The sequence below is a fragment of the Euprymna scolopes genome, chromosome 4 (assembly GCF_053919585.1).
Source record: "Euprymna scolopes isolate OS-2025 chromosome 4, ASM5391958v1, whole genome shotgun sequence".
NCBI lineage: Eukaryota > Metazoa > Mollusca > Cephalopoda > Sepiida > Sepiolidae > Euprymna > Euprymna scolopes.
In genome coordinates this window covers 84,201,846-84,215,801 of record NC_136485.1, presented here as the reverse complement: position 1 = coordinate 84,215,801, position 13,956 = coordinate 84,201,846, and the positions used below count along the sequence as shown (strand labels likewise).

Here is a 13,956-nt window from a genome sequence, read left to right as displayed (position 1 = left end):
TGATTGTGTCAATAATATACCGATATTGACAAAAGTATATATATATATATATGTATGTATATATATATACATATACAAATATATACATATATATATATATATATATATATATATATATATACATATAAAATAAAAATTACAATTAAATTTACCAGAATGATACAAGATGGTAAAATTAAAGTATGTTACAAATATTAAAGAATTAATATTTATAAAATTATCTCAGCCAGATGTAAAAGCTCGAAACTCCGCGGATTAAGGACTATCCATTATCTAGTGTTTTCTTTTCAGATTAAATATGTTTTTAACTCATTTCAAAGTGTTTTTAACATATATTATTAACTATTTGCTCATATATATACACATATATATATAGACATGTATATACACATACATACATACATGCATACATACATACATACATACATACATACATACATATGCAGGTATATACACTTATACACAAAATATACATACACGTACTTACCTACATTTATACATACATTAGTATACCCATAAACACAGAAGTACATATATATATATATATATATACATACATATATCTACAATCATACATACATATATATATATATGTATATATATATATATATATATATATCGCGATGATAACAATAATACAAATGACTTTGGTAATTACAATGCTTATGATGATATTAGCAACGATAATAATAGCAATCACGGCAGCAATAATAATAATAATAATAATAATAATAATAAGCATAATAATAATTATTATTATTATGATAATAATAATAATAATAATAATAATTATTATTATGATAATAATAATAATAATAATAATAATAATAATAATAATAATAATAATAATAGCAACAATAATAATAATAATTACTAAAAGGTGAATAAAGTGAACACACATTTTAGTAATTCAGCTTTTAGTAATGAATATTATTATTATTTTTTTATTATTATTGTTATTATTTTTATTATTATGATTATTATTTTTGTTATTATTATTATCGCCGCCATTGCCATTATTATCGTTACTATTATCATTGTCATCACCATCGTCATTGGTATTATTGTTATCATTGTTATTTGTATTATTATTATTATTATTACCATTATTGTTATTATTATTATTATTATTATTATTATTATTATTGTTGTTGTTATTAGCATTATTATTGTTAATAGTACATTTCTCCCTATTTTCCACCGCGCCAATCATCTTCATCCAAAAATCTATTTTGTCCTGTTAGACACATCCAAAGTCATTGCTACCCTATTTTTCCACCTCCCCCTTATGCCCCCTCCCTGTATACAATAACAAAGACAACTTACAAATATTACTACATAGTACCTAACATATACCGTGCTCTGAAATTCAATATTATAGCCTTACAACTACCACTTCCAAAATTATACACTACTTCATAGTTGCTGTTTGTCGTCTCGGTTGCACCTGTCAAAAATGCCCCTCCATAGATAATAGACACATCCAACACCGTTAAAATAGAATCAGCACACATGCACGACATACCCCTACTTTAACCCTATAACATATACTCCATACATTTAAGACTATGGTAAATACCCTATACACCTTTTTACATCATACTATATATAACACGCTTCTCCTTTATTTAGAATTCGATAAAACTTCCCCAACATCATCTATAATTTTATTTGATCTATTTCGTTCCTAATGAATTCCAAGCTAGATGCCGCATCCCCACTATATTACCAAGCATCTTCTCTACTCCTCTGTGATAAGCATTATGCTTCGAAATGACTTGCCATTCTATCCCCCAAATAATTGATTGTATTCTCTTATTGAATAAATGAAACAATCTATATCCACCAATATATAGTTTCCCATTCCTGTTGTTCTCCTGTATATGCTCCAACGATACTTGTTGAGCTTGGCATTGTCCAGACATGTCTCCCTTTGTGAAATTGAGCTCAGCTTTTTCCTCTTATGCATTAATATATATATATATATATATATATATATATATATATATATTTACTTTTATCAATATTGGTATATCATTGGCATATTCATTCGTGTAACTATCACTGTTGCTACTATTATAAATATTATTTTTATCCCCATTGTTATTATTATCGTTTATTACTAAATTCCTTATACTTATAACTAAATTTGTTACGATAATTACTAAATTATTATTATTATTATTATTATTATTATTATTATTATTATTATTATTATTCTCCATGATTATTAACTATACTATTATTAGAATTAATGTGCATTTATTATTGTTATTACTAGTATTATTATTGTTATTATAATTATTATTATTATTATTATTATTATTATTATTATTTTGTCATCTTTACCCTCATAAAGACTTTTCGACAGCCTCAATAAACTATGATTCTAAAACACTTAAACCTTTTATAATCCTCACTCCTATATTTTTTTAATAATGACAGAGCTGTTTCGTTCTGTCAAGACAATTTCCGGTCAGAGTAATACGAGCTTTCATGGACTTATTTTCCCCGCCTAGCCTGGACTTAATTACTTTAAAATTTAATTTTAAATCCCTTTTTTAATAAAGCCGATGATGAAGGATCTCATACTGGTTTTCTTCCTTTTTACTATTAGGTCCCGTTTGACTAGGGACAGACTTTTCTTTGGGCTACTGCACAGCCCGAAAAAAAAAATTTCATTATTTCAACTGTTTTGAAGACTTCCCAATCGGACTACATACCTCGTCACGCTGGACTGATTTTCGAATCCATTTTCTCTCAAGAACTATTTTGCATTTCGGATCAGCTTGAGAGGATTTTCATGCAAGCAGAAAGATTATGCGCGGGTTGTTATATATATATATATATATATATATATATATATATATATATATATTACATATCCAACATTTTTCACTTTTTATTTTGAAATTTATAACTACAATAAATTGCGGTTTCACTTAATGCCTTTACTAGCAAATTCTAGCATTGCTACAAATATAATTTACTGATTTCTTTATGCCCTCTGATGAGAAGAATAACAAAAACAGCATTCTTTGAAACTCCGCCGTCTAATGACTTTGTAAATTGTTTCTTGGAGTATTTCGTCGAACAATAAATTGTGATTGTATAGTTAAACTTACAGTTTTAATGGTCTTTCTCTTATAATAATCTCTACACTCTAATTCGTATTGAGCTTTTTTTTTAATTCGGTCGGGATTAAATGTTCTTTATATAAATACAAGCATTTTTTATTAGTTTTAAGTTTACCATTGCGTATATCAGGTAAACACTACATCCTTTTGTTTTTATTATATATATGTGTGTGTGTGTGCGATTGTTAATTACGAGTATGTTGACGGCGCTGCGATCTTCTAAGGAAGTTATTGTTTGAAGTCATATACTAATACATAATAGTAATTTTAGAACACCAAACCATTTCATATCATTATTTTCTGTATTATGAAGTAAACTAAACCCAAATAGTTCGACAAAAATTTCATTTTCCAAAAGTGCGATAAAATATAACAAGATTAGACTCATCAGTAAAAACCACCGTAATGCGTTTATTTAATTATACTAAAAAGTACCTAGTTTATTACATTGGGAGCTGAAATAATTATTTATATATGCATAGGTAAAATGTGCCTAAATGAAAAGTAAAAACACATACTTATAAGCGAAAATGTTTAATGCGGTGGTGTTTTGTATGATTCTCGTTTGATTGTGGCGACACGTCCGGATTGTTGCCATCTTTATCTGGTATCGTTAAGTCGAAAGATAACTTGTGTAACACGTTACGAAAAAAAGAAACCACTCCAAAAACAAATTACAGCACGATACAAATATAGTCAGACAATTCATTGGCTTCTTCAAAAAAGCTAATCTCTTTCAACCGTGGTCGGTTTTAAGTACACTAAAGGCGATGCAAGCACCTTCCTGTTATCCTACGCACTCGGAATTCCCAACTAAAAAAAATGAGCCTACCGGAAAAAAAAAGAACTGACTCACAGCGCCGGTCGGTGGGCAACTCATATCATTCAATACTATAGACCATCAAAAACAGTATAAACTCGACGTTAATATGTTATTATTTAAAAACAGACATATACAGTGGAACAATTATTATTAATCTGAATGTAAAAAATAAATATATACAAATAATTATTATTTCAAAATATATGATAAAAATAACTATTCATAAAAAAGCATTATACATTGTAACTCTCTTCTCTCTCTCTCTCTCTCTCTATATATATATATATATAGCTATATCTGTAACAGTATTGTAATCGTGTGTGTATATATATACATATGTATTTAATATATGCTTACATATATTTAATATGTGTATACATAAGGCTAATACATTTATATATGAAGCGTGGCAAAGGTAAAACCTTAATCTACATAGCAATTGTATGTATACATGAATATACTGTAAATCCATCTATATATGTTATTATAAAATTCTTTATTGACTGGTTTTCAGTAACCACTAAGACATTAGGAGATAATTATAAGCATTTATTGCTATTTAGACATGTTAAATTTTATCAGATGCGTTAATTTCTTAGGACTTATATTCATATCAAAATCTTGTCAATTACAAACTAATAGTTTCGGAATATATTTTAATTCAAAATATACACAGAGTGCCAATTATTTTTTTATTTCTCTATTGATATTACATGAGGGGCGTGTATAGAGTTATATATTTGAATGTACCGAGTAAACTTCCCGAATAATAACTAGTTGTTAAAGTATTAAGCGCCTGTTATAAAATTTGTGATCCATCTGCTTAAGATAGAATGTGTAATGTGACCAATATTTTATTTATCATGGGGCTTAATATAAAATAAATACATACATAACAATAGGATACATCCACTTATTTTTCACTAATAATATATATCGTGAAAGTCTGGATTAGAACCCAGATTTTATTAGTGCTCGGGCACCTCGTTGTTTACTGCTGTGTCATGGAACAACAGTCAAAATAAGAACATTCAAGTCGAGGTTCAGTTAAGGAACAAGTGTATTAACAATAATGTACACAGATAGGAATGCGTGTATATCTGCTGGGCAGTCGGCTAGCAGTTGAAGTGCAGTCGCATCTCTCTCACCGTCGTTGAAATTACTAGCGCTTTTTATAGTGCTTATCGGTGTAAATTCCTCTGTTCAAGGAATACCGAACAAAGTGTTTTGAGAATACCTCGTCTGGGATTAATAACGTTTTTGCATTGGTTCCACCTTAATCACTTCTGTTGAATACGTTTTTGGTTGGTCTTCTGTTTTCCGGAGCTGTCTCTGGTATGGGCACCTGAAAAGTATCAAACATTGTGTCCATGATGTCCTCCTCTGCTGATCTGTTCATCTCACTGTTCGAGTATCTTTTCCGAATTTGGTTAGTGTGACGTTTGTGCACGAAGTCTTGTCCCTTAATCATATAGACCATGTTACCTATTTGTTTCTCAACAATGCCGGGCCCCCAGAAATTCTTATTTTTGTGAATCTTGTAGAAGGCTATTTCGCCAACTTTACACCGTTTTTTTTTTGTTATCGTTTTTTTTTTAGGTTTGGCCTATCCTGGTTCGGTAACAACTTGTGAAAAATCGATCTAACTTTACGTCCGAACATAACCTCAGCAGGTGTCTTCGACATTTCGATGTTTGCATTCGAAGTGACTCTGCAGACTTGTAAAAACTCTGGAATCCACTTATCCGTCGGCGACCCACTTGCTTTTTTCAGAGCTCTCTTGAATGTGTACAACGAATTTCTCTGCTTGTCCATTACTTCTTCGGTGGTATGGCAGAATGGTTATATCCTCGATTAGATTATCCTCGCAAAAATGTTTAAATTGGATAAACATAAATTGCGTTCGATTGTCTGTAACAATGCAGTCCATTACTCCAAACCTAGTGAATAGTTCATACAGGAAGTTGATAGTTACCTTAGATATGGGATTCTTACATTTTAATACCTCCGGCCATTTAGATAGGCTGTCTACAACGACGAGATAGTAGAACCCATCTAGCGGTCCTGCAAAACCTAATGAACCCTATACCAAGCTCGGTCATGTTCTACCCACAATCCGAATTGAGTCGGAGGAGCTTTCATAGCTAATGTGCATCCTCTACACTCCCTGATTTTTCCTTCTATATCCTTATCCATGTTTGGCAATAAACAAAAGAGCGCATAAGGCTTCTCATTCTTGATATACCTAGATGTCCTACATGGAATTTCTTGAGCATTCTTTTCTGTAATGTCGCAGGAATTACGACCCTGTCGCTATATAACAGGACGTTATCGCAAAGTGAATACATTTCTTCATCCAGTTCGTTATTATTGATCATTTCATTCGTGCGTATAATAAAATCGTCCACCTCTGCCTTACGCTTGATCTTATCAAGCGTTACTGGAAGATCACTTATTGTGTCACATAATGTAATTTTTACTTCGACTTCCGCTTGAATGGCTGCTATTACCATATCCTCCAATGGTTCTGTCCTCTTAGAAATTAACCTCGATAACCCGTCTGCAGCACTATTTTTTTTAGTGGTACATACTCCATTTGAAAATTGTAATTCAGATATAGTACCCCATCTTTGGAGTCTATTCGCCATATGTTGTGGTAGTCCCTTTTTCGATCCGAAAATCGTTAATAATTGTTTGTGGTCGCTTTGTAACAGAAATGTCCTACCGTGCAGGAAACGATGAAATTTCTTTACGGCGAATATAATGATTAGCGCCTCTTTTTCAATTTGTGAGTAGTTCTTTTCGGTTGGCAAATGTCATCAGGATAAATGTGCTATGGGTTTCAATTTTCCATCATCCATTTTGTGTAAAATGCATACTCATATGCCAAAGGACCTGCCACCTCTTGCAACTATAATTTCACGCTTGGGATTATAATGTGTCAGAAACAAGTCAGACGTTAAAGTCTCTTTAATTTCCTGAAATGCTTCTTCGCACTCTTGCGTCCAGACCCATTTTGATCTTTCCTTAACAGTTCATTTAAAGGCGACCTTATTTTATGCATATTTGGCACAAATACATTGTAATAATTTGTCAAACCTGAGAAATTTTGTAAAGACGCAATATTTTCCGGAGCAGGCATATTCTTTATTGCACTTGATCTATCTGGATCCGGCCTTCTTCCATGTTTATCGATTATTTGCCTGGATCTTTTTGAATACTTGGTTTACATAAGCTTTGTGTTGTTCTTTGCTAGCGCGTTTCATTAACACATCGTCCAAGTACCGTACTGCGAAATCAAACCCATTTAACATAATGTCCATAATTCGTTGACCAATCGCAGGGGCGATTTTGACCCCAAAAGGAAGTCTGTTAAACTAGTACAATCCCTTATGCGTATTAATACATAGCAGCTTTGAACACTCCTCATCGACTGGAACTTGTAAGTACGCGTCACTGAGGTCGATTTTAGAAAAATATTTCCCTCCACTCAGTTTCACAAATATCTCTTCAGGGCTCGGAAGAGGATAATGGTGATTTTGTAATGACCTGTTTAAGCCTGTCGCGAAGTCAGCGCAAACCCGAATCTCCTTACTCTTCTTTTTGATGTTAACCGTTGGTGCAATCCACTCACTGTGATCAATTTTCCCGATGGCATCCATGTTTTCGAGTCTTTCTAATTCACCGTCTATCTGTTCTATAGCGGCGTATGAAACATTTCTTTTTTTTCTGAACACTGGCTGTTCATTTACTTTTACGTCAAATTTTGCTACCGCTTTTGTATATCTTCCCAAACTGCCTGAAAATCCGTCTGGGAAATTCTCTTTTAACTCCCTCTTAAGATTTTTTGCCTCCACATTGGAATCATGAACCTTTTGGCAAAATGAGCTTAAATGCAGATCCCATTGTCATAACTTTTCGAACAGATCAGTTCCAAAGAGGTTGTTTGATTTTCGCATTTTTCTGGAAAAAATATTCGTCAATAATTCTCCTTCGAAGGTAATGTTTTCGCCACTGACACTTCTCGCCGTTTAATGTGATTTAATCATAGTGGGTCTCCATGTCTGTACATTAATAATGGAAATGTCTAACCCACTATCAAGCTGTAGCCTTACTTTCTTATTAAACACTTTGACCTATACATATTTCCGGATATTTTGTTCCTCAGGTTTAATTAACGTAAGTTTAATGGATGTCTTCCTGCCAGATTTTTTTCTACAATGCGATGCTTTATGCCCTTTCTGGTGGCAGTTGTCACATTGTTAGAATTGTAGAGACACTCAATGTTTATTTCCACTCCTCCAACATGGTCCAGGTGAATCTTTTCCCTGTTTATTTCTTTGGTTATTTTTTGAAGTCGAATTTTTCTTTTGATGGATCTTTTTAATATGCGACACTCCGCTTTCCTCTATGTCACGACTGTCTTGTTTCAACGCAATAAACCGTTCACAGTCTTCCGCTAAGTTTTGTAGTTTTAAATTAGGTTCGTTTTCGAGTTTATTTAAAACACGACGCCTGATTTCAACGTCTTTATTTAAAACCAGCCCTTGCACAAATATTAAACATTCAAAATTATCTTATGATAATTCCTCCAGTTTTAAATCGCGCAATGCTTGTTCATTATACTTGCATAAGTAGTGTAGTCGTATTCCTCTCTTCTAGTAACATTCATACATTTATATCGCTTATGGAAAAGAGACGTTTTTGCCGAAAACAATTCTGTAAGTAGCGTAACTGTTTCTTGGAAGCTCAACTCACTGGTCTTTTTTTGGGAGAATAAAATTTCATGAACTTTGTATGCTCGGCTGTTCCCAATTTCCTTAGCAAAGACCTAACTTTTTTCGCGTGTGACCTGGCACCACAATCCGATATAAAAATATCCTCATATCGTCTATAGTACTGGACAAAAGTGGCATCGTCTTCTGGATTATAATTGAAATTTTCGATAGCGGCCCACACAGCTGTTTGAGAAAATGCGTTATGATTATCGGCCGCTTTAGTCACTGTGTCGCCTCCAGAATTTTTATATGTTCCTCCTGTGTTTTCATCAATATTTCCGCGAAGCGTTTTTGTTGTTGAAGCATTTTTCTTCAAATGCTCGTTTAAATCTCTCTTCTCTTTCTGCTTGTTGTTGAATTTGCTGTTTTGCGAGATTTTGCTCTGTTTTGAATTGGAACAATTCCAACAGTGAATCTTTGAATTCCGCATCCATCATACAAATTCAGTTTACAATTTACGCTGATATTAAATCAATATTCCTTAGTAAAAAAAAAAAAAAAATCAATCAAGTTTTCTTTCCCAATTCTTTTGTTTGAAGAACAACAGTTTAGTAGTCCTTTTGTAACTTAATATGTTGAACGCTATATTTCTAGTTTTACTAGAAACAATCAAGCGAAATAAAATGTGTTTAACATTTTTTTTATTTGCACGCGTTTTTACGTGGCAAAAATAAAATTAGTCGGTTTAAATATGCGACGTTTAGTTTTTTTGTTTTTCTTTTACCCTCTTTGCCTTTTGCAAAAATTGACTTGATTCTTTACGTGTTTGCTAAGCATAAATTTCATACGCGAATAATTATTTTTCACGATCTGTCTCTTTTTCTCTTGTTTTTTTTCAAACCCCAGATGTTATCGAAATTACGATAAGCTTACACGGTATTTGCTAGTTGGTTTTGGACATTTAACTTTGCAGAAGAAAATTGTTACCGTAAGAAAAATGGCTTCTGGTGAAGAATAAAATGAACCGTGTTTCCCTTTCTAAAACACTTGGTAAGTGTGTTCAATTATTAAATAATTGACAACATTCGCGTTTTTCGCTGTAGATTTTGGTATATATATATATATATATATATATATATATATATTCATACATTTTTTGCAAAATAAATCAACAGAACATTAAATACAATAAAAACAAAGTGCTTGTGTAGATAAGGTATCATAAACAGAAGTATTTCAGGTGCAATCATCGTTATATACTAAATAGCAGGTGGGAATTTTTATAAATTCCAAAAATAATTACAAATACGCCAATAAAAAATAATTACAGCAAAATATAGGATGCACGTGTAGATTAGTGATAATGAAAACGGACGCATGTCAGCTTAAAATATTATTACGAAATTACTTATAATGTAAAAAAAAAGTAGCGAATTCTCGCCCCGCAAATTTCTCAAGAGGCTCCATTCGTTTTACTCGGTAGGGACGCCTCAATCGGTTGGAGTTGTTTACATTCTTACGTGCTATTAACGCTCCAAAATTACTGAAATGATATAGACAAACAATTTTAAAAAATATGAATGCATGTGGAGATCGGATATTTTTCACAAAACACAAAAACACAATTTTGAAAGTGCAAATTTATAAACGTTACAAAATATGAAAAATTAAATTTTAATCGAGTGTAACAATTTAAAAGGGCATATTTTAATTATGTAAACTTATTGCCCTTTAAACAAATAACTGCAACCTACATATCTATACCAGTAACTGTTAAATAACAGATGAAAGTAATTTTAATACAGCCACATGTACATAATATAAAACATCAAAATTTATTCTTAGATTCAATTTAAATTTTTATATTTTAATATTTCATTAAGCTTTGGATTTCCATATCTACAGTATTAAGCAAATTACTTGAAGCAATCAAAAATGAGATAATGTTTCATATAACTCTACTTAATTAATGAAAAACAACTTTCGAATGGAGAAATATTACATACTAGTAGTTAATAGGTGCATACTTTTAATGCATGACCCATTTAACGCGGTCTAAAAAAAAACGGTGTATATAATTGCAAAGAAGAGGATAGCGAATATATTCATAATGATATATTTATTCGTTAAAGGAATTCATATGCATACAGCATTTATTAATCTACCATTTAAGGAGGATGCGGTCACAGCTCAGGGGGACGAGGATAATAAGCTAGCATACAAAACGTAGACATTCTGCTCACATAAAATGCATAAAGCCACAAAGTTCTACAGAAGGAACACCTACAGTAACAATAAACTAACCCTGACTGCCATAATCTTGGAGAGTAAACTCTCTAGGAAAATGCCACAATAAATAACTCAACTGAATAAATCAGAAGCAGAATACTCTTGGACATATTCTTGGCTGGCACTAATGTATGGAAATTCGTGTAACATACGGTAACGAATGCCCCTCAGACTTAGAGACCGGTAAGCAAAAGATAGCGAAATCTCGAGGAGTCCCATCAGCATCACCCGGTAGGGAGACCGTAATCGATTTGCCACAAAGCAAAAGGAGTGATTTTCATTCCAATACATGGGTTATTAAATATACTTACGCATTTATTCATAAGTCTTTATAACATATTGTTAAATCATTGTTTTATACAATACTACTAATACCACCTTTTTATTTTCTTTTGTTAGGGCTTCAATGAAGTGGAAAAGCATTTGAGAGATAACGGTATCTGTATTGCACGAACAGAGAAGTTGTTGAAGGATTCAGGTGTGGCTGAAACTGAGGCCTACGATAAGATTGTTGATAGTCTTAAACAGAAATCTAATGCACGAGGTGAGATAACCGTATTTTCCTTTTTGTTCTTGTTTTAACCAATCTATACTTTTATTAATCGTTTTCATAACTAGATAATTGCTTTTATTTCATAATCACCTAAAGGAAACTAAAACTTAAACTAGTAAAACGTGTTATTCTTGCAAATAACTAATAAGTTATCGCCTTATAAAAATTGAAAGATGTGTGAGGCCTCACCATAAGCGCATTGAAAGAACTATTGTATCATTGTATCGGTCATAAACTAGCCCCCGCTGTCCTTTCCTATGTACTTGAAAGTCAGATACACCCAAAGATGGATTACTACTGCCACGTCATGGGATGTGCTGTACAATTTACTTTTCCTCGACTAAACATAGCAAATAACAAATTCTAAACTCTACAGAGGGTTGATTTTCCGCTTTTTACGCTCATTTCTTCCTGATGATGCGGTATTAATCTCTTTCTGTTCACGTCTTCCTTTTATAGAATGTGCTTGATTGAAATTCGACTTCTGATTTACACTAGCAAAACATAACCAAGAACTCGCCCTCACGCGATAATGCGAAGCCGTTTACTTTTATGTTACTACTAGAGAGAAAGAAATATTTATTGCAACCAGATTACATAATAAAGAAAGACAGTATTAGTAATAATGCGTGCCCTTCAGATATAAGAAGCCTAGTAACTGAGGTGCAAACAAGAAAGATTTTGGAAATGTCAGACGGTTGAAAACTCAGCATGTTATACAAAGCATTACAAAACTTAAATATGTTCATTCAAAAAGACAAACATATGAAACGCGATTTATACGGAAACTGAAGATATTTAATATTCATCATAAAGAAAGACAATCTGAGAAGTAATTAAAAAGAAAACGCTGTTTATTCTTTCTTCGAAAGTAAATTCTGCAAATAAACATTGTGTTATTTAAGGAAGATAAAGAGAAACATTCCTTTATTATTTACTTAAAATTGATTAAAAAATAAAGAAACACGATTCGATTTATACTGAAAGTGAACTGGACCCAGTACAAAATAAAAAGCTAAAAAATAGTCATGTAACATTTCATCAGTTTGAGGCAGGAGAGCCTAAAACACTGCTGAAACTACATATAATTAATTTGGGGAATAAGCAGAAAATAATTAATCAAACAATGTAAATAGAACGATAAATATTTGTTTTAAATGAAATTAAAAATAAATGTTTTTTTTAAATGAAATTAAAAATAAATGTTTTTTTTAAATGAAAGTAAAAAGTAACTATTTTCAATAAAAATAAATAATACGCAGTTTATAAATTAAAACGATTATAACTAAAGGAAATGCTTTTACTAGTAAAGACATATTTTGGTATGTTTAAAAATATAGTAACGATTGAGTTTACAAATAATAACTGTTTCATTTTATATTGCCAATATTATGCATAAATACTAAAAACTAATTCAGTAAAGATTTTTTACAAAGAAGTTACTGCCTATGAAAGCTCGGAGGACACTCTATAAGGGTTAGTAAATGTAAAGTAGTCAATGGGAAAATGTTGTAATAATTGATAGTGGAGAAAATTTAATAAATTAGATTATTTATAAAAGTGATTTATCAAGGACTTGTAATTTTGTAAGTTTTGGTAAAAGTTATTGATGCAAAAAATTGAAAATTATTTCGAAATCAATATATAAACAGTTATAGTTTAAACGTTTTCATGGAAATGTTCGGATTTCTTTAACTATACCATTGAAATATTTTAAACATGACTTATTTCTATATTATTATACAAAAATATCCCCGAAATAGTAAACCTTAAACATTTTTTCATACAAACATTTTTACCTAAATAAACAAAATGAAGTGAACGAGTTTAAGAACTTATTGTCGAGGTTAGCTGTTTTCTACGACGTGTACTCCAGACATCGAAGCTGAAAATTCCACTGAATGTATATATGAAATATATCGTAAGTTTTACTAATTAGGAGAGCACATTGGAAACGATCTCCTTTAAGGAATAAAGAATAGTTGTTAAACAGGTTATAAATCTAACAAAATAAAATAAAATATCGTTCTGACAAAAAAATCACCATATTTCCATTATGTTTAGATCTGTATGAGAAAATGTGTATTAACAGAATTACAGTTCAACAGTAGTTTTTGATAAATATTATTTTAAAATGATTTGAAAATGGATGAATATTAACGTAATTCTAAATCCATTTGTCAGTAAACAATTAAATACGCTTAACAATATTTTCATTGCAAAAAAATACTTGATTTTAATTACATATGTTCAAATGTTCTTATCTTTAGGAAAATAAATATAGAACCTGTTAGACCAATTTATGAATTCCAATGTAATTTATTTGAGAATTGAAAGAAAATCAAACAATTCTGTACTGTAAGTGTGTGACCCTCAAAGTACACCTATGACGTTGGATAGTCATGTGATTTTTTGTGACACAACCTTCTATTTAGA

General features: G+C 31.2%; 1 protein-coding gene across 2 annotated transcripts in view; it reads left to right on the top strand.

Annotated features, from left to right (window-relative positions):
- LOC145268573 (metabotropic glutamate receptor 3-like) overlaps positions 1-13,956 on the top strand; it is a 1,374,385-nt gene that overhangs the window by 1,037,588 nt on the left and 322,841 nt on the right. For both annotated transcript variants that reach the window (XM_080124032.1, XM_080124035.1), the window contains one exon: positions 11,367-11,511. In XM_080124032.1, coding sequence (XP_079980158.1) covers positions 11,367-11,511 — 145 coding nt within the window. The remainder of the gene's footprint in view (positions 1-11,366; positions 11,512-13,956) is intronic.